The 20,321-nt window shown below is 52.5% G+C and overlaps 1 protein-coding gene across 6 annotated transcripts in view; it reads left to right on the forward strand.

Annotated features, from left to right (window-relative positions):
- The window catches only part of LOC134338799 (myocardin-like), a 75,009-nt gene that overhangs the window by 25,169 nt on the left and 29,519 nt on the right, over nt 1-20,321 (forward strand). For 5 of the 6 annotated variants that reach the window (XM_063034868.1, XM_063034863.1, XM_063034864.1 and 2 more), the window contains 4 exons: nt 2,241-2,381; nt 13,227-13,396; nt 15,489-15,629; nt 18,984-19,216. In XM_063034868.1, the coding sequence (XP_062890938.1) occupies nt 2,241-2,381; nt 13,227-13,396; nt 15,489-15,629; nt 18,984-19,216 (685 nt within the window). The remainder of the gene's footprint in view (nt 1-2,240; nt 2,382-13,226; nt 13,397-15,488; nt 15,630-18,983; nt 19,217-20,321) is intronic. The other variant, XM_063034867.1, reaches the window with a different exon arrangement.

The raw sequence follows: 20,321 nt of genomic DNA on the forward strand, positions 1-20,321 counted from the left end.
AAACAAGTGGGAAGGCTTTCCGAGAATAGTGACCCTGTAGGTCACAGGATTGGACTGGAGTAACAGGTAGAGTTGTCACTGAAGAGGGTAACGGGTGACGAGAGATCTGATCGAGGCACAGGGAATGATGAAGGGTCGAGACAGAGGGAACTGTATGAGGTGCAGGGAGGATTGGCGATGGTTGAAGACGAGAGAATTTGGAGTCATTGGGGGAGAGAAAAGAGTTACGTGGCAGACCTGAAATCTGCATAACACTGTCTGCAGATGTGACCGGCTCAGCTTCCAAAGTGGCTTCGGAGAGGGAATTGGATAATTGTGTCAGGGGTTAGGGGGGAGGAATTTGGACAGCGGTTGGAAAAAATGAGTCAGTTCTGGAAAGGAGCTGGCAAGAGATCAGATTCTCTCCAGTCAGGAACCATTCCCTAACTCTGCAATTCAAAGCCAGTACCGTATAGAGTTAACTCTGTGTCTGACCCCTGGACTATGTGATGGAACCATGTGGAGGGAGCTTCACTCTGTCTCTGGTCCCGATGGGACGGTGTGGAGGGAGCTTGACTCTGTCTCTGGTCCCAGGAGTGTGTGATGGGACGGTGTGGAGGGAGCTTCACTTTGTCTCTGATCCTGGAAGTGAGTGATGCGATGGTGTGGAGGGAGCTTCACTCTGTGTCTGATCCTGGGTCTGTTTGATGAAACGGTGTGGAGAGAGGGGCACCCTGTGTCTGACCCCAGGTCTGTAAGCTGGCAAGGTGTGCAAGGAGTATCAGTCTGTATCAGCCCCAGGGATTGTGTGTGGGACATTGTAGAGGGAGCTTCACTCTGCGTCTGACCCCGGCAGTGTGTCATAGGAAGTTGAGGAGGGAGCTTTACACAGTGTCCATCTCCCCCCATTTCCTGTACAGAATGTCCATCTCCCTCCATTCCCATACACAATGTCCATCTCCCTCCGTTCCCCATACACAATGTCCATCTCCTTCCATTCCCTATGCACAATGTCCATCTCCCTCCGTTCCCCGTACACAATGTCCATCTCCCTCCGTTCCCCGTACACAATGTCCATCTCCCTCCATTCCCCATACACATTGTCCATCTCCCTCCATTCTCCATACACAATGTCCATCTCCCTCCATTCCCCGTACACAATGTCCATCTCCCTCCATTCCCCGTACACATTGTCCATCTCCCTCCGTTCCCCGTACACAATGTCCATCTCCCTCCATTCCCCGTACACATTGTCCATCTCCCTCCGTTCCCCGTACACAATGTCCATCTCCCTCCGTTCCCCGTACACAATGTCCATCTCCCTCCGTTCCCTGTACACAATGTCCATCTCCCTCCGTTCCCCGTACACAATGTCCATCTCCCTCCGTTCCCCGTACACAATGTCCATCTCCCTCCATTCTCCATACACAATGTCCATCTCCCTCCATTCTCCATACACAATGTCCATCTCCCTCCATTCCCCGTACACATTGTCCATCTCCCTCCATTCTCCATACACAATGTCCATCTCCCTCCATTCCCCGTACACATTGTCCATCTCCCTCCGTTCCCCGTACACAATGTCCATCTCCCTCCGTTCCCTGTACACAAATATGCATCTCTTCCATTGCCTGTAATCCATGTGTCTTTTAAGATCCGATTAAATCCCTTCATCTTTGCTGCCTCCACCACCGACCCTGGCAGCATTTTCCAGACACCCACCACTGTCTGCATAAAGAAAACTTACCCCTAATGTCTCCTTTCAACTTTCTCCCTCTCACCCTAATACATGACCTCTGGTACTCGACATTTCCTCCCAGGGGAAAGGGACGCTGGCTGTCTACTCTACACACAGGTCCCCAGGTTTGTCCATGCTCTGCATGTTCCTCAAGCCCTGTAATCGAGCAGCATCCCGGTCACCCACACCCCACCTGTCATGGGAGACCAGAACTGCATACGATACTCCGAGAGCGGACAGACCAGAGGTTAGTACGGCTGCAAGGTGACTCCACGCCCGACCGATGAAGGTATGTGTGCCTTACACCCTGTCTACTTCCTGGGAGGCCTGGCCTAGGACCCCCGCAGTGCCCGTATCCCTTTGTGCTCCCCCACGGGGTGCGGTTCCTCAATTCTCGCCTGTACGTTCTCCCCGTGACTGCGTGGTCCTCGCACATCTGGACTGGAGTTAGTGAGTTGTGGGCGAGCACAGTCCACAGGCTGCATTTGTCAGTGTAAATATTGAAGGTGACACTTTGACACAGGTGTTGTCCCAGATACAGCCAACGCAAAGCGGAAGAAGACATGCCTGGCTGATGACCTTGGCGATGCAGTTCTCAGAGCCCCAGAGCTGGGGGAACAGAAGAGCCTTCCCCGCTGCCCAGCAGAGGGACAGGGCCTCACAGGTAAGTGACGGATTAGGAAGGGGGAATCATTGGCCATACCACCTGAAGACAGTGGCGGTCAGGCTGTGATGAAATCAGACAGCAGAGCAATAGGTGCTTTGGCTCAACTTGCCCCCTGGGCCAGTCCGTCTGACTATGTTCGTTCCATATCCTTCTAAACCTTTCCTATCCACGTACCTGTCCAAGTGCCTTTGAAATATTGTTAATGTAGCTGCCCCAACCACTTCCCCTGACAGCTCGTCCCATGGATAGGCATGGACGGCAGCCGAGAGCATCCTGCCTGGATGCATCATGGCTTGGGCCAGCAACTGCTCCGCCCGGGACCGCAAGACAGCTGTGAACACAGATCAGCACGACAGGGAAACCAGTCTCCCACTCCCCCACTGTAATTGTGGACAAGGTCACCGGAGAAACAGTGAAGCTAGTGGATATCGGCCAATCACAAACAAGAGAAAATCTGGAAATCCAAGCAACACAAAATGCTGGAGGAAGTTGGTAAACAGTCGACAGGTTTTCAGGCCAAGAACCTTCATCAGGAGAGATGGATATAAATGTGTTTTATTCTTCAAAAACAGGCATCACATTGAGACACTCTTGGAAGAAGAAGCCTCCCGACCCAATATTACACAACATTTTAAATGCTAAAGATCAAACGTAACAGCAGGGCAACTCTATCATTACAATGCTTCCTTTCAGTTACATACAGTTTTCAAACACCTCCGTTTCCACAGCCACACTCCAGACACCCAGAATGAACGTTGAACCCCTCTGACTCCAGCAGACGCAGACATCTCAGGTCTAAGTGGAGAGTTTCTTTGTTTGCGATAACCTGCAGGTCCAGGAAGCCCATTGTTCACAGCTGTGTTTTAAATTCAAACCGCAATCCACATTCAGGCTGCTGTTGAATTTATAGCCTAACCCCAGAATACATGCTAACACCCTCCACGGACTCTGTCTACAGTTCCCGGTGCCTCAGTAAAGCTGCCAACCTAATCAAAGGGCATATCCACCCACAGCTCAGCAGGTCAGGCAGCACCCACGGAAATGAATAAACAGTCGACGTTTCAGGCCGAGACCCTTCCTCAGGACTGGAAAGGAAGGGGAGAAGACAGGGTAGGAAGTGGGAGGAGGGGACGGAGAAGTACAAGGTGGCAGGAGTTAGGTGAAACTGGGAGGGGGAGGGGGAGAGGGCGAGGGCGAAGTAAAGAGCTGGGAAGTTGGTTGGTGGGGGAAATAAAGGGCTGGGGAAGGGAGAGGACAGAGACCGTGGAAGAAGGTGAAGGGGGAGGATCACCAGACAGAGGTGAAGGGCAGCTAAGGAAAGACGGTGTGAAAAGGAAACAAGATTGGGGGATAGTGAAGGAGAGAAGACAGCAATTACCAGGAGTTGGAGAAATCGATGTTCATGCCATCAGGTTGGAGATTATCCAGATGGAATATAAGGTGATGCTCCTTCAGCCTGAGTGTGGCCTCACCACAACAGTAGAGGAGGCCGTGGACTGACATGTCAGAATGGGACTGGGAAGTGGAATTAAAATGGGTGGGAAGCCTTGCTGTTTCTGGCGGATGCAGTGAAGGTGCTCGGCGAAGTGGTCTCCCAATCTACGTTGGGTCTCGCCAATATACGGGAGGTCACACCGGGAGCACTGGACACAGTATAGGACCCCAGCGGACTCAGAGGTGAAGTGTCGCCTCACCAGGAAGGACTGTTTGGGGCCCTAAATGATTGTGAGGGAGGAGGTGTAGAGGCAGGTGTGGGACTTGTTCTGCTTGCAAGGATAAGTGCTACGAAGGGGATTAGAGTGGAAGGACACGTGGACAAGGGAGTCTCGTGGGAAGCAATCCCTGTGGGAAGCAGAGAGTAGGGGGGAGGAAGGATATGCTTGATGATGGGATCTGGTTGGAGATGTTACGGAGAATTTTGTGCTGGATGTGGAGGCTTCTGGGACAAGAGGAACCCTATCCCTGGTGTGGCAGTGGGAGGATGGGTTGAGAGCGGAGGTGTGTGAAACGGAAGGGCTGTGGGTGAGGGCAGCATGGTGGAGAAAGGGAAGCCCTTCTCTTAGTAGGATGACGTCTCAGTTTTTCTGGAATGAAAAGCCTCATCGTGAGAAAAGTTGCAGTGAAGACAGAGGAATTGATAAAGGGAATGACGTTTTTACAAGTAACGGTGGGGAGAGGTATAGGGCAGGTAGCTGTGAGAGTCAGTGGGTTTATGAAAGATATCAGTAGATAAGGTGTCTCCATAGATAGAGACAGAGGAAACGAGAAAGGGAAGGGAAGGTGTCAGAAATGGACCAAGTAAATTTGAGGGTGGAAATTAGAGGCAAAGTTGATGAAGTCGACGAGCGCAGCACGGATGCAGGAAGGGTACCAATGCAGTCGTCGATGTGCCTGAGGAAGAGTTAGGGAGCAATGCTGTTGTGTGCCTGGAACATAGACTGTTCCACGTAGCCAATAACGCCAGGCATGCTGAGAACTGTGCAAGTGTCCATGGAAGCTTCTACCCCGATGTTATCAGACTATTGAACGGTCCCCCAGTACGAGGACAGCTTCTACCCCGCTGTTATCAGACTATTGAACGCTCCCCAGTACGAGGACAGCTTCTACCCCACTGTTATCAGACTATTGAACGGTCCCCCAGTACGAGGACAGCTTCTACCCCGCTGTTATCAGATTATTGAACGGTCCCCCAGTACGAGGACAGCTTCTACCCCGCTGTTATCAGACTATTGAACGCTCCCCAGTACGAGGACAGCTTCTACCCCACTGTTATCAGACTATTGAACGGTCCCCCAGTACGAGGACAGCTTCTACCCCGCTGTTATCAGACTATTGAATGGTCCCCCAGTACGAGGACAGCTTCTACCCCGCTGTTATCAGACTATTGAACGGTCCCCCAGTACGATAAGATGGACTCTTGACCTCACAATCTACCTCGTCGTGACCCTTGCAGCTTATTGCCTGCCTGCACTGCCCTTTCTCTGTAACTGTAACACTTTATTCTGCTCTCTGTTATTGTTTTCCCATGGTCTACATCGATACACTGTGTATTGATCTGCTCCGTTTGAAAATTAGGCAAGGCAAGCTTTTCTCCGTTCCTCGGCACATGTCACAATAAAAAACAAATTCTAACTCAAACTGCCTCATTTCAATCAGGTAGGCAGTCAATGTGGGGTAGAGGTGCAAGGGAATGCACGTTCAAAACCCCAGCCGACTCATCACACCCTCCCAGGGTCAGACACAGAGTGAATCTTCCTCCACACCATCCCATCACACACTCCCGGGCTCAGACACAGAGTGAAGCTCCCTCCACACCGTCCCATCACACACTCCCAGGGTCAGACAGAGTGAAGCACCGTCCACGCCGTCCCATCACACACTCCCGGGGTCAGACAGAGTGAATCTCCCTCCACACCGTCCCATCACACACTCCTAGGGTCAGACACAGAGTGAAACTCCCTCCACACCGTCCCATCACACACTCCCGGGGTCAGACGTAGAGTGAAGCTCCCTCCACACCATCCCATCACACACTCCCAGGGTCAGACACAGAGTGAAGCTCCCTCCACACCGTCCCATCACACACTCCCGGGGTCAGACACAGAGTGAATCTCCCTCCACACCATCCTATCACACACTCCCGGGCTCAGACACAGAGTGAAGCTCCCTCCACACAGTCCCATCACACACTCCCGGGGTCAGACACAGAGTGAATCTCCCTCCACACCATCCCATCACACACTCCCGGGCTCAGACACAGAGTGAATCTCCCTCCACACCGTCCCATCACACACTCCCGGGGTCAGACACAGAGTGAAACTCCCTCCACACCGTCCCATCACACACTCCCGGGGTCAGACACAGAGTGAAACTCCCTCCACACCGTCCCATCACACACTCCCGGGGTCAGACACAGAGTGAAACTCCCTCCACACCGTCCCATCACACACTCCCGGGGTCAGACACAGAGTGAAACTCCCTCCACACCGTCCCATCACACACTCCCGGGGTCAGACACAGAGTGAAACTCCCTCCACACCGTCCCATCACACACTCCCGGGGTCAGACACAGAGTGAAGCCCCCTCCACACTGTCCTATTACACACTCCCAGGGTCAGACACAGAGTGAAGCTCCCTCAAACTGTCCCATCACACACTCCCGGGGTCAGACACAGAGTGAAACTCCCTCCACACCGTCCCATCACACACTCCCGGGGTCAGACACAGAGTGAAGCTCCCTCCACACGGTCCCTTCACACACTCCCGGGGTCGGACACAGAGTGAAGCTCCCTCCACACCATCCCATCACACACTCCCGGGGTCAGACACAGAGTGAAGCTCCCTCCACACCGTCCCATCACACACTCCCGGGGTCAGACACAGAGTGAAGCTCCCTCCACACCGTCCCATCACACACTCCCGGGGTCAGACACAGAGTGAATCTCCCTCCACACCATCCCATCACACATTCCCGGGGTCAGACACAGAGTGAAGCTCCCTCCACACTGTCCCATCACACACTCCCGGGGTCAGACACAGAGTGAATCTCCCTCCACACCATCCCATCACACACTCCCGGGCTCAGACACAGAGTGAAGCTCCCTCCACACAGTCCCATCACACACTCCCAGGGTTGGACACAGAGTGAAGCTCCCTCCACACCGTCCCATCACACACTCCTAGAGTCAGACACAGAGTGAAGCTCCCTCCACACTGTCCCATCACACACTCCCGGGGTCAGACACAAAGTGAAGCTCCCCCCACTCCATCCCATCACACACTCCCGGGATCAGACACAGAGTGAAGCTCCGTCCACACCGTCCCATCACACACTCCCAGGCTCAGACACAGAGTGATTCTCCCTCCACACCGTCCCATCGCACACTCCCTGACTCCATCAAAGTGACTACCAATAGTCCTGGTAACCTGTCCACCCTTGTCATACCCCATGTTAAGTCCCTTGGTGTGATATTTGATTCCACCTTTAAGTTTGACAAGCAAGTTGGTGCAGTTGTAAAAGCCAGTTTTTTCCAGCTTCGTACTATTGCCAAAATTAAGCAGTTTCTCTCTTTCAAAGATCTTGAGAAAGTCATCCACAACCTTATATACTCCCGCTTGGACTACTCCAACTCCCAGTTTACTGAGATTAGTCAGACGTCCCTGTCCCGTCTGCAACTGGTCCAGATCGCCGCAGCCAGGCTCCTGACAGGTGCCCAGAAGAGGGACCATATTACTCCTATCCCGGCCTCCCTCCACTGGCTGCCAGTACCGTTCAGGATTGATTTTAAGGTTCTCCTGTTTGTTTATAAAGCCCTAAATGGACTGCCCCCCCCCATATCACAGACCTTCTAACCCCTTATTCTGTTTCCAGCTCCCTCAGGTCGGCTGACTTGGGGCTCCTGGCTGTCCCATGATCTAAATTTAAGCTCAGGGGTGACCGCGCCTTTGCTGTTGTAGCCCTTAGACTGTGGAACAGCATTCCCCTCCCTATCAGATCTGCCCCCTCCATCGACTCTTTTAAATCCAGACTCAGAACTTACTTTTATTCACTAATGTTTGAATCCTTCCGCTGTGGCTGATTTTTGGCTTGTTCCAGGGCCCTTGTGTTGTTTCTTTTGTGCCTATAAGCTGTTTGCCTCGTTGGTTATGTCTGTGTTTCTCATATTTGTAATTTTAGCTATTCTGCTCTGATCTGTACAGCACTTTGGTCAACGTGGGTTGTTTTTAAATGGACTGTATAAATAACTTTGACTTGACTTGACTTGACTTGACTCCTGGGGTCAAACAGAGTGAAAGTCCCTCCACACCGTCCCATCACACACTCCCGGGGTCAGACACAGAGTGAATCTCCCTCCACACCGTCCCATCACACACTCCCGGGGTCAGACACAGAGTGAATCTCCCTCCACACCGTCCCATCACACACTCCCGGGGTCAGACAGAGAATGAAGCCCCCTCCACACCGTCCCATCACACACTCCCGGTGTCAGACACAGAGTGAAGCTCCCTCCACACCGTCCCATCACACACTCCCGGGGTCGGACACAGAGTGAAGCTCCCTCCACACTGTCCCATCACACACTCCCAGGGTCAGACACAGAGTGAATCTCCCTCCACACCGTCCCATCACACACTCCCGGGGTCAGACACAGAGTGAATCTCCCTCCACACCGTCCCATCACACACTCCCGGGGTCAGACACAGAGTGAAGCTCCCTCCACACTGTCCCATCACACACTCCCGGGGTCAGACACAGAGTGAATCTCCCTCCACACTGTCCCATCACACACTCCTAGGGTCAGACACAGAGTGAAACTCCCTCCACACCGTCCCATCACACACTCCCAGGGTCAGATACAGAGTGAATCTCCCTCCACACCGTCCCATCACACACTCCCGGGGTCAGACACTGTGAATCTCCCTCCACACCATCCCATCACACACTCCCGGGGTCGGACACAGAGTGAAGCTCCCTCCACACCGTCGCATCACACACTCCCGGGGTCAGACACAGAGTGAAGCTCCCTCCACAAGATCAGCTCCCTCCACAAGATCCATCCCATTATTCTGGGCTCAGATACAAAGTGAAGATCCCTGCACACTGTCCCATCACACACTCCAAGGGTCCATAAGACCACAAGACATAGAAGTAGAAGCCTGTTGAGTCTGCTCTGCCATTCCATCATGGCTGATCCCGGATCCCACTCAACCCTATACACCTGCCTTCTTGCCATATCCTTTGATGCCCTGACTGATAAGGAAACGATGATCAATTTCTGCCTTAAATATACTCACGGACTTGGCATCCACCGCAGTCTGTGGCAGAGCATTCCACAGATTCACTACTCTCTGGCTAAAAAAAAATTCCTCCTTACCTCTGTTTTAAAGAGTTGCCCTTCAGTTTTGAACCTGTGTCCTCTAGTTCTGGATACTCCCACCATAGGAAACATCCTCTCCACATCCACCCTATCTCGTCCTTTCAACATTTGTAAGTTTCAATGAGACCTCCCCCACCACCTCCCCCCCCCCAGCATACTTCTAAATTCCAGCGAGTTCAGGCCCAAAGCTGCCAAACACTCCTCATATGTTAACCCCTTCAGTCCCGGAGCCATTCTTATGAACCTCCTCTGGACTCTCTCCAATGATAACACATCCTTTCTGAGATACAGGGCCCAAAACTGGTGACAACACTCCCAATGCAGCCTGACTAGTGTCTTATAAAGGCTCAGCATTATCTCCTTGCTTTTATATTCTATTCCCCTTGAAATAAATGCCAATATTGCATTTACCTTCTTTACCACAGACTCAGCCTGTAAATTAACCTTCTGGGAGTCTTGTACGAGGTCTCCTGGGTCTCTCTGCATCTCTGATATTTAATGATAGATAATAGTCTGCACTATTCATAAAAGTTGCTGGTGAACGCAGCAGGCCAGGCAGCATCTCTAGGAAGAAGTACAGTCGACGTTCAGGCCGAGACCCTTCGTCAGGACTAACTGAAGGAAGAGCTAGTAAGAGATTTGAAAGTGGGAGGGGGAGGGGGAGATCCAAAATGATAGGAGAAGACAGGAGGGAGAGGGATGGAGCCAAGAGCTGGACAGGTGATTGGCAAAAGGGATATGAGAGGATCATGGGACAGGAGGCCCAGGGAGAAGGAAAGGGGGAGGGAGGGAAAATCCCAGAGGATGGGCAAGTGGTATATTCAGAGGGCAGAGGGAGAAAAAGGAGAGAGAGAGAAAGAATGTGTGTACATAAATAACGGATGGGGTACAAGGGGGAGGTGGGGCATTAGCAGAAGTTAGAGAAGTCAATGTTCATGCCATCAGGTTGGAGGCTACCCAGATGGAATATAAGGTGTTGCTCCTCCAACCTGAGTGTGGCTTCATCTTTACAGTAGAGGAGGCCGTGGATAGACATGTCAGAGTGGGAATGGGATGTGGAATTAAAATATGTGGCCACTGGGAGATCCTGCTTTCTCTGGCGGACAGAACGTAGGTGTTCAGTGAAACGATCTCCCAGTCTGCGTCGGGTCTCGCCAATATATAAAGGCCACATTGGGAGCACCGGACGCTGGACATCACCCCGGCCGACTCACAGATGAAGTGTCCCCTCACCTGGAAGGACTGCCTGGGGCCCTGAATGGTAGTGAGGGAGGAAGTGTAAGGGCATGTATAGCACTTGTTCCACTTACAAGGATAAGTGCCGGGAGGGAGATCCGTGGGGAGGGATTGGGGGGACGAATGGACAAGAGAGTCACTTAGGGAGTGATCTCTGCGGAAAGCGGGGGGGAGGGAAAGATGTGCTTAGTGGTGGGATCTCGTTGGAGGTGGCGGAAGTTACGGAGAATTATATGTTGGACCCGGAGGCTGGTGGGGTGGTAGGTGAGGACCAGGGGAACCCTATTCCTAGTGGGGTGGCGGGAGGATGGAGTGAGAGCAGGTGTACGTGAAATGGGGGAGATGCGTTTGAGAGCAGAGTTGATGGTGGAGAAAGGGAAGCCCCTTTCTTTAAAAAAGGGGGACATCTCCTTCGTCCTGGAATGAAAAGCCTCATCCTGAGAGCAGATGCGGCCGAGATGGAGAAATTCCTCCTCACTATACCCCTTGCCCATCCTCTGGGCTTCCCCCCCACCCCTTGTCTTTCTCCCTAGGCCTCCTGTCCCATGATCCTCTCATATCCCTTTTGCCAATCACCTGTCCAGCTCTTGGCTCCATCCCTCCCCCTCCTGTCTTCTCCTCTCATTTTGGATCTCCCCCTCCCCCTCCCACTTTCAAATCTCTTACTAGCTCTTCCTTCAGTTAGTCCTGACGAAGGGTCTCGGCCCGAAACGTCGACTGTACCTCTTCCTAGAGATGCTGCCTGGCCTGCTGCGTTCACCAGCAACTTTTATGTGTGTTGCTTGAAATTCCAGCATCTGCAGATTTCCTCAAGTCCGCACTATTGTTCCTTTTACCAAAACGTATTGTCATGCATTTCCCAGCACTGTATTTCATCTGCCACATTTTTGCCCATTCTTCCAATTTGTCTAAGTCCCGCTGCAGTCACATCGCTTCCTCAGCACTACCTACCCCTCCACCTATCTTCATATCATCTGCAAACTTTGCCACAAAGCCATCAATTCCATTATCCAAATCATTGACAAACAATGTGAAAAGTAGCGGGCCCATTACTGATCCCTGAGGACACCACTGGTCACCGGCAGCCAACCAGAAAAGGGCTCTTTTATTCCCAATCGCTGCCTCCTGCCTCTCAGCTATTCCCCTATCAATACCAGTATCTTTCCTGTAAGCAGCCTCATGTGTGGCACCGTATGAAATGCCTTCTGAAACCCTAAGTCAATGACATTCACTGTCTCTCCTTTGTCTACCCTACTTGTTACTTCATCAAAGAACTCCAACAGATTTGTCCAGCAAGGTTTCCCTATACAGAAACCATGCTGACTTTGACTTATTTTATCATTAGTCTCAAGTTTCCCAAAACCTCATCCTTAATAATAGACTCCAATACTTTCCCAACCACTGAGGTTAGGCTCACTGGTCTATAATTATCCACCTTAAAACTTTTGAGTTTGCCTAGCACTTTTTCCTTTGCAATAACAATGGCAGTTACTCCTGCTCCCTGACACTCATGGACCTCTGACATTTGCACAGGGTCAGGCACTGAGTGAATCTCCCTCCACACCATCCCATCACACACTCCCGGGGTCAGACACAGAGTGAATCTCCCTCTACACCGTTCCATCACACACTCCTGGGGACAGACAAAGAGTGAATCTCCCTCCACACCATCCCATCACACACTCCTGGGGACAGACACAGAGTGAATCTCCCTCCATACCATCCCATCACATGCTCCCAGGGTTAGACACAGAGTTAATCTCCCTCCACACCGTCCCATCACACACTCCTGGGGTCAGACACTGAGTGAATCTCCCTCTACACCGTTCCATCACACAGTCCTGGGGACAGACAAAGAGCGAATCTCCCTCCACACTGTCCCATCGCACACTCCTGGAGTCAGACACAGAGTGAAGCTCCCTCCACACCGTCCCATCACACACTCCCGGGGTCAGACAGAGAGAGAAGCTCCCTCCACACCGTCCCATCACACGCTCCCAGGGTTAGACACAGAGTTAATCTCTCCACACCGTCCCATCACACACTCCTGGGGTCAGACACAGAGTGAAACTCCCTCCGCACCATCCCATCACACACTCCTGGGGACAGACACAGTGTGAAGCTCCCTCCACGTGGTCCCATTTATTTAAATTTAATAAGGAATTTATCACTAAAGTAATGATCACTCAATGTAGTTGTATAAACTATTTTCTGTATGTATGATCCGTACGTATGTTTGTAGTAATTCACCTGTAATAGCTGCAAGTGCCTTTTTAACGTTGTTAATGTTCCAGCCTCAACCTCTTCTTCTGGCAGCTCGTTCCATAGACGGACCACCCTCTGGGTGAAAAAGTTGCCTCTCGGGTCCCTATTAAATCTCTTTCCCCCTCTCAGCTTAAACCTGTGCCCTCTGGTTCTTGATTGACCAGCCCTGGGGAGAAAGACTGTGCACATTCACCCTATCTGTGCCCCTCGTGGTTTTATACATCTCTGTAAGGTCACCCCTCAATCTCCTACACTCCGAGTAATAAAGTCCCAACCTACACAATCTGTCACCATGACTTTTTACTGGGACAGATCGGACCACGTGGAATCTTGGTGCGAGATCAGCTTTCTCTCTCTCTCTCTCTGGAGCGTTACCGTTGGGTGGGGTGGCATGTGGGTGGGCTGACACATCTGTGGGCAAGGAGTCTGTGGCAATTTTGCTGTCTCCCTTCGCACACTGCAGCCAGCAAGTGGCAAATTGCAGACAGCGAGGATCGGTCAGCCAGAATGGAGGACAGGGGTGTGAGACCAGTGTTGCCACAACAGCCGGAACACTTCCAAAGCCAGGAAACGGAGTCGTCACCTCGGCAACTGAGTGACCAAATCACCAGCAGCTCTGGGCAGTCACCGCAGGTAAGGGGCGAGGGAGGGGTTTGAACAGGAGGGGGAGTGTAGGGGTTGCAGAGATAGGGAGGGGGTGAGGGAGGGGTTTGAACAGATGGACAGGGAGTGTCGGGGGTACAGAGATAGGGAGGGGTTGAGGGAGGGGTTTGAACAGGAGGGGGAGTGTAGGGGTTACAGAGATAGGGAGGGGGTGAGGGAGGGGTTTGAACAGGAGGGGGGAATGTAGGGGTTACAGAGATAGGGAGGGGATGAGGGAGGAGTTTGAACAGGAGGGGGCAGTGTAGGGGTTACAGAGATAGGGAGGGGGTGAGGGAGGGGTTTGAACAGGAGGGGGGAGTGTAGGGGTTACAGAGATAGGGAGGGGGTGAGGGAGGGGTTTGAACAGGAGGGGGGAGTGTAGGGGTTACAGAGATAGGGAGGGGGTGAGGGAGGGGTTTGAACAGGAGGGGGAGTGTAGGGGTTACAGAGATAGGGAGGGAGTGAGGGAGGGATTTGAACAGATGGACAGGGAGTGTCGGGGTTACAGAGATAGGGAGGGGGTGAGGGAGGGGTTTGAACAGGAGGGGGAGTGTAGGGGTTACAGAGATAGGGAGGGGGTGAGGGAGGGGTTTGAACAGATGGACAGGGAGTGTCGGGGTTACAGAGATAGGGAGGGGGTGAGGGAGGGGTTTGAACAAGAGGGGGAGTGTAGGGGTTACAGAGATAGGGAGGGGGTGAGGGAGGGGTTTGAACAGGAGGGGGGAGTGTAGGGGTTACAGAGATAGGGAGGGGGTGAGGGAGGGGTTTGAACAGGAGGGGGAGTGTAGGGGTTACAGAGATAGGGAGGGGGTGAGGGAGGGGTTTGAACAGATGGACAGGGAGTGTCGGGGTTACAGAGATAGGGAGGGGGTGAGGGAGGGGTTTGAACAGGAGGGGGAGTGTAGGGGTTACAGAGATAGGGAGGGGGTGAGGGAGGGGTTTGAACAGATGGACAGGGAGTGTCGGGGTTACAGAGATAGGGAGGGGGTGAGGGAGGGGTTTGAACAGGAGGGGGAGTGTAGGGGTTACAGAGATAGGGAGGGGGTGAGGGAGGGGTTTGAACAGGAGGGGGGAATGTAGGGGTTACAGAGATAGGGAGGGGGCAAGGGAGGGGTTTGTACAGGAGGGGAGAGTGTAGGGGTTACAGGGATAGGGAGGGGGTGAGGGAGGGTTTGAACAGGAGGGGGGAGTGTAGGGGTTAGAGAGATAGGGAGGGGGTGAGGGAGGAGTTTGAACAGGAGGGGGGAGTGTAGGGGTTACAGAGATAGGGAGGAGTTTGAACAGGAGGGGGGAGTGTAGGGGTTACAGAGATAGGGAGGAGTTTGAACAGGAGGGGGGAGTGTAGGGGTTACAGAGATAGGGAGGGTGTGAGGGAGGGGTTTGAACAGGAGGATGAGGGTGTAGGGGTTACAGAGATAGGGAGGGGGTGAGGGAGGGATTGGAACAGGAGGGGGGAGTGTCCGGGTTACAGAGATAGGGAGGGGGTGAGGGAGGGGTTTGAACAGACAGACAGGGAGTGTAGGGGTTACAGAGATAGGGAGGGGGTGAGGGAGGGGTTTGAACAGGAGGGGGGATTGTAGGGGTTACAGAGATAGGGAGGGGGTGAGGGAGGGTTTGAACAGGAGGGGGAGTGTAGGGGTTACAGAGATAGGGAGGGGTTCGAACAGATGGACAGGGAGTGTAGTGGTTACAGAGATAGGGAAGGGGTGAGGGAGGGGTTTGAACAGGAGGGAGGAGTGTAGGGGTTACTGAGATAGGGAGGGGGTGACGGAGGGGTTTGAACAGGAGGGGGAGTGTAGGTGTTACAGAGATGGGGAGGGGGTGAGGGAGGGGTTTGAACAGGAGGGGGGAGTGTAGGTGTTACAGAGATGGGGAGGGGGTGAGGGAGGGGTTTGAACAGGAGGGGGGAGTGTAGGGGTTACAGAGATAGGGAGGGGGTGAGGGAGGGGTTTGTACAGGAGGACGGGGAGTGTGGGAGTGTAGTGTTCACAGAGATAGGGAGGGGTTTGAACAGGGGGTCATGGTGTGTGATATGGAGTTCACCTGATACTGACCACTCTACCCTCGAACCTCTCCTCCACAGGGTTCACCACGAGGGACAGTGTTGGGTTTGGAGCTCGCAGAAGTTACGCCCCAGGGTGGAGCAGTGTGCGAGGTGTCAGCTGGGCAGGGGCAGGATACAAGCCTGACCGCCCCCACCACACAGATTCCAGCCGTTACCACGGTGAGTGTGCACGGTGAGGGCAGAGGGCCGGAGGGCTCATAGAACCAGCTCAGTGCTGGGGTGAGTGAAGTTACCCAGAGAGTCAGAATCAGGCTGGATAGCAGTAGCATATTGTTGTGGAAATTGTAGTTTTGTGGCAGCAGAACACAGCAATGCGCAATAAATACTATTGATCGTAAACAGAAATACGTAGTGCAGAAAGAGAGCAAATTGATTGAGTACGTGGGTTCAATGTCGGCTCAGAAATCTGATGGCAGAGTGGAAGAAGCTGCTCCTGACGCACTGAGAGTGTCCACGACGGTAACAATGGGAGCTTCTTCCCCTCTGCCAGCACATTTCTGAAAGGACATTTCGCCCATAACATCCTTCTTTGCCATATTAGATGTGTCTTCCACCGTGAAGACCAACACAAAATAGTCGTTCAGTGCCTCAGCCATTTCCTTATTACCCAATATCAATTTCCCCTTCTTGTCTTCCAAGGGATCTACATTGACTTTAGCCACCCTCTTCTGCTTTATATATTTATAAAAACTTTTGCCATCTGTTTTTGTATTTTGTGCTAATTGACTTTTGTACTCTATCTTCCCTTTCCTTATTTCTTGTTTAGTTGTTCTTTGTTGCTTTTTAAAGTTTTCTCAATCCTTCAGTCTCCCACTACTCTTTGCGACTTTGTACGCATGAGCTTTTAATTTGATACTATCTTTAGTTATCCAAGGCTGGCTCTCCCCACACTTCCTGTCTTTACTTTTGACTGGAATATACTTTTGTTGAGCACTGTGAACAATCTCTTTGAAAGTATTCCACTGTTCCTCAACTGTCCGACCAAATAGCCTGTGCTCCCAATCCACATTAGCCAACTCCTCCCTCATCTTGTTGTAGTCTCCCTAGTTCAAGCATAATACACTAGTTTTAGATCTAACTATTTCATCCTCCATCTGAATGTGAAATTCAATCATACTATGACCACTCTTTTCAAGAGGATCCCTGACTACAAGATCGTTAATCTTACCTGTCTCATTGCACAGGACTAGATGTAAGATAGTATTTTCCCTTGTAGGTTCACTAACATGCTGCTCAAGAAAGCCAGCACAGATGCGTTCTCTGAAGTCCTCCTCAAAACTTCCTTGATTCACCCAATCTATGTGGAAGAGGGCGCATCCTGTCCTGGGGGAGGCTAGTGCCCATGGTGGAGCTGGCTGAGTTTACAACTTCCTGCAGCTTCTTCTGACCCCTCCGTCCCAGACAGTGAAGCAACCAGTCAGAATACTCTCCACCGTGCATCTGTAGAAATTTGCGAGTGTCTTAGGTGACATACCAATCTCTTCAAACTCCTGACGAAATATAGGCCCTGTTGAACCAATTGCATCAATGTGCTGGGCCCAGAATAAACCTTCAGAGAGGTTAACACCAAATTCCCTTCCTGGGATGATTCTGGAATCTGATGGTTGAGGGATAGCATAATATCACAAATGACCTGACTTGGTCCAACCAAGCAGAGTCCACTGCCAAGAAGGGCCACCAGTGCCTTTACTTCCTGAGAAAGCTAAAGAAATTTGGCCTGTCCCCTAAAACCCTCAGTAATTTTTATAGATGCACCGTAGAAAGCATTCTTCTAGGGTGCATCACAACCTGGTATGGAAGTTGTCCTGTCCAAGACGGGAAGAAGCTGCAGAAGATCGTGAACACGGCCCAGCACATCACACAAACCAATCTTCCGTCCTTGGACTCACTTCACACCGCACGCTGACGGAGCAGTGTTGCCAGGATAATCAAGGACACGACCCACCCAGCCAACACACTTTTTGTCCCTCTTCCCGCCGGGAGAAGGCTCAGGAGCTTGAAGACTCGTACGGCCAGATTTGGGAACAGCTTCTTTCCAACTGTGATAAGACTGCTGAACGGATCCTGACCCGGATCTGGGCCATACCCTCCAAATATCCGGACCTGCCTCTCGGTTTTTTTACACAACCTCACTTCCCATTTTAATATTTTCTATTTATGATTTATAATTTAGATTTTTAATATTTACTATCGATTTGTAATCCAGGGAGCGGGAAGCGCAGAATCAAATATCGCTATGATGATTGTACGTTCTAGTATCAATTGTTTGGCGACAATAAAGTATAAAGTATAGTAACTGCTCCTGAACTTGCTGGTGTGAGAGCTAAGGCCCTGAGAAGAGATGGTGGGGGACAGGGTCTTTGATGTTGTACGCTGCTTGCCTGCAATAATGCACCTTACAGATGTGCTCAGTAGTTGGGAGGGCATCTCGTGAGATAGACTGTGATATGCACCACTTTCTATTGACTTTTCCATTCCTGGGCAATGGTGTTTCCCGATCACAATAAACTCCCCAGTGGACTTCCATTCACGTTTCTGACCTTTTGATGACATGCTGAACCTTAGTTCCCCCAGTCCTACATACTTCTCATTCTATTATTGCCCCTTCTCTCATCCCTCACAGTCTCACATCCCGCTCTCTCACATTCCCTCTCTCTTATTCCCCTCTCTCAGTTTCCCTCTCTCTCATTCCCCCTCTCATCCTCTCTCTCTCATTCACCTCTCTCACTTTCCCTCTCTCTCATTCCTCCCTCACATCCCCCTCTCTGTCATTCCCCTCTCTCATTCACCTCTCTCACATTTCTTCTCTCATTCCCCCTCTCTCATTCCCCCTCTCTCATTCCCTCTCTCTCAATGGCTCTCTCATTCCCCCCTCTTTCCCTCTCTCTCACACCACTCTGTTGCACATTGCATGCACACCGGTCTCATCCCTAGCTTCCTCTCATCCGTCTCTCATGACGATCTTTCTCAAATCTCTCTAATCCCTCTCTCTCATTCCCCTCTCTCATTCCCTCTCTCCTTTTCCTCTTTCATTCCTCCCTCTCATCCCCCTCTCATCTTCCCCCCTCATCCTCCTTCTCTCATTCTCCTCTCTCATTCTCCCTCTCTCTTAACCCCTCTCTCATTCCCCCCTCATTTCCTCTCTCTCATTCTCTCTCTCATTCCCCCCTCATTTCCTCTCTCTCATTCTCTCTCTCATTCCCCTTGCTCATTCCCTCTCTCTCACCCCCTCTCTCATTCCCCTCTCTCATTCCCTTCATCCTCCCTCTCTCATTCTCTCTCGCTCTCACCGCCCTCTCATTCCCCCCCTCTCATTCCCCCTCTCTCATTTCCCCTCTCTCATTCCCCCCTCTCATCCCCCCTCTCTCTCACCCCCTCTCATTCCTCCTCTCTTATTTCCCCTCTCTCATTCCCCCCTCTCATCCCCCTCCCTCACCTCCTCTCTCTCACCCTCTCTCTCACCCCCTCTCTCACCCCCTCTCTCTCACACCACGTGTTCCTCTCCATCTACAGGCCCCCCACAGCGGGCCGGATACCTACCGCCCCCAGCGGCCAAAGAAAGCAAAGGATGGCAAGCCGAAGGTGCGGAAGCTGAAGTACCATCAGTACGTGCCGCCAGACCAGAAGGCGTGCGAGGGTCCAGTGGCAATGGACACTGCGTACTTGCGCCTCCTCCGTCAGCAACAACTCTACCTGCAGCTGCAGATACTCAGCCAGCAGCAGACACCGGCCAACCAAGCCGCGGGGTGAGTTGGGGGGGAAGGGGGCAACGGGTGGTGGAATGATGTCCTCTCAGTCCTTCACTGCCTCGCCACAGGGTGAATGTGTGCAAGGAGGGAGAGATCCTTACTGTCCTCCCTTTCCCCTCATCATAGTGTTCCACTTCCTCCTCCCCTACCAACCACTCCTCTTCTGCCTTCTCTACTCGTCTCTCTCTCTCTCTCTCCCCCTCTCTCCCCTCTCCGCCCCCTCTCTCCTCCCTCTCTCCCCTCTCCCCCCTCTCTCCTCCCTCTCTCCTCCCTCTCTCTCCCCCTCTCTCCCCTCTCCCTCTCTCTCCTTCCTCTCTCTCCCCCTCTCCACCCTCTCTCTCCCCTCTCCCCTCCCTCTCTCTCCCCCTCCCCCTCTCTCCTTCCTCTCTCTCCCCTCCTCCCTCTCTCCCCTCTCCTCCCTCTCTCCCCCTCCCCCTCTCTCTCCCCACCTCCTCCCTCCCTCTCTCCCCTCTCTCCTCCCTCTCTCTCCTCTCTATCCCCCCTCTCTCTCCGCTCTGTCCCCTCTCTGCCCCCTTTCTCCTCCCTCTCTCTCCCCCTCTCCCCTCTCTCCTCCCTCTCTCTCCTCCCTCTCTCCCCTCTCTCCTCCCTCTCTCTCCCCTCTCTCCCTCTCTCCTCCCTCTCTCTCCCCCATCTCCCCTCTCTCTCCCCTCTCTCTTTCTTCTTTCCTCCCTCTCTCTCCCCTCTCTCCTCCCTCTCTCTCCCCTCTCCCCCTCTCTCTCCTCCCTCTCTCCCCACCTCTCTCTCTCCTCCCTCTCTCTCTCCACCTCCTCCCTCTCTCTCCTCACCTCCTCCCTCTCTCTCTCCCCTCTCTCCTCCCTCTCTCCCCTCTCTCCTCCTTCTCTCTCTCCCCTCTCTCTGCCCCCCCTCTCTCTCCCCTCTCTCCTCCCTCTCTCTCCCCCTCTTCCCCCTCTCTCTTCCCCTTTCCATCTCTCTCTCCCCCCTCCCCCTCTCTCCCTCTCCCTCCCTCCCTCTCTCTCCCTCTTTCCCTCCCTCTCTCCCTCTCTCGACTGTGTGCCTGGTGTTTAATGCTTTAGAATACTTCTCTACAGACAGGACACTAGGAAGCTGGGTAATGGGTTAT

The sequence above is a fragment of the Mobula hypostoma genome, chromosome 28, assembly GCF_963921235.1.
Source record: "Mobula hypostoma chromosome 28, sMobHyp1.1, whole genome shotgun sequence".
In the NCBI taxonomy this organism is placed as follows: Eukaryota; Metazoa; Chordata; class Chondrichthyes; order Myliobatiformes; family Myliobatidae; genus Mobula; species Mobula hypostoma.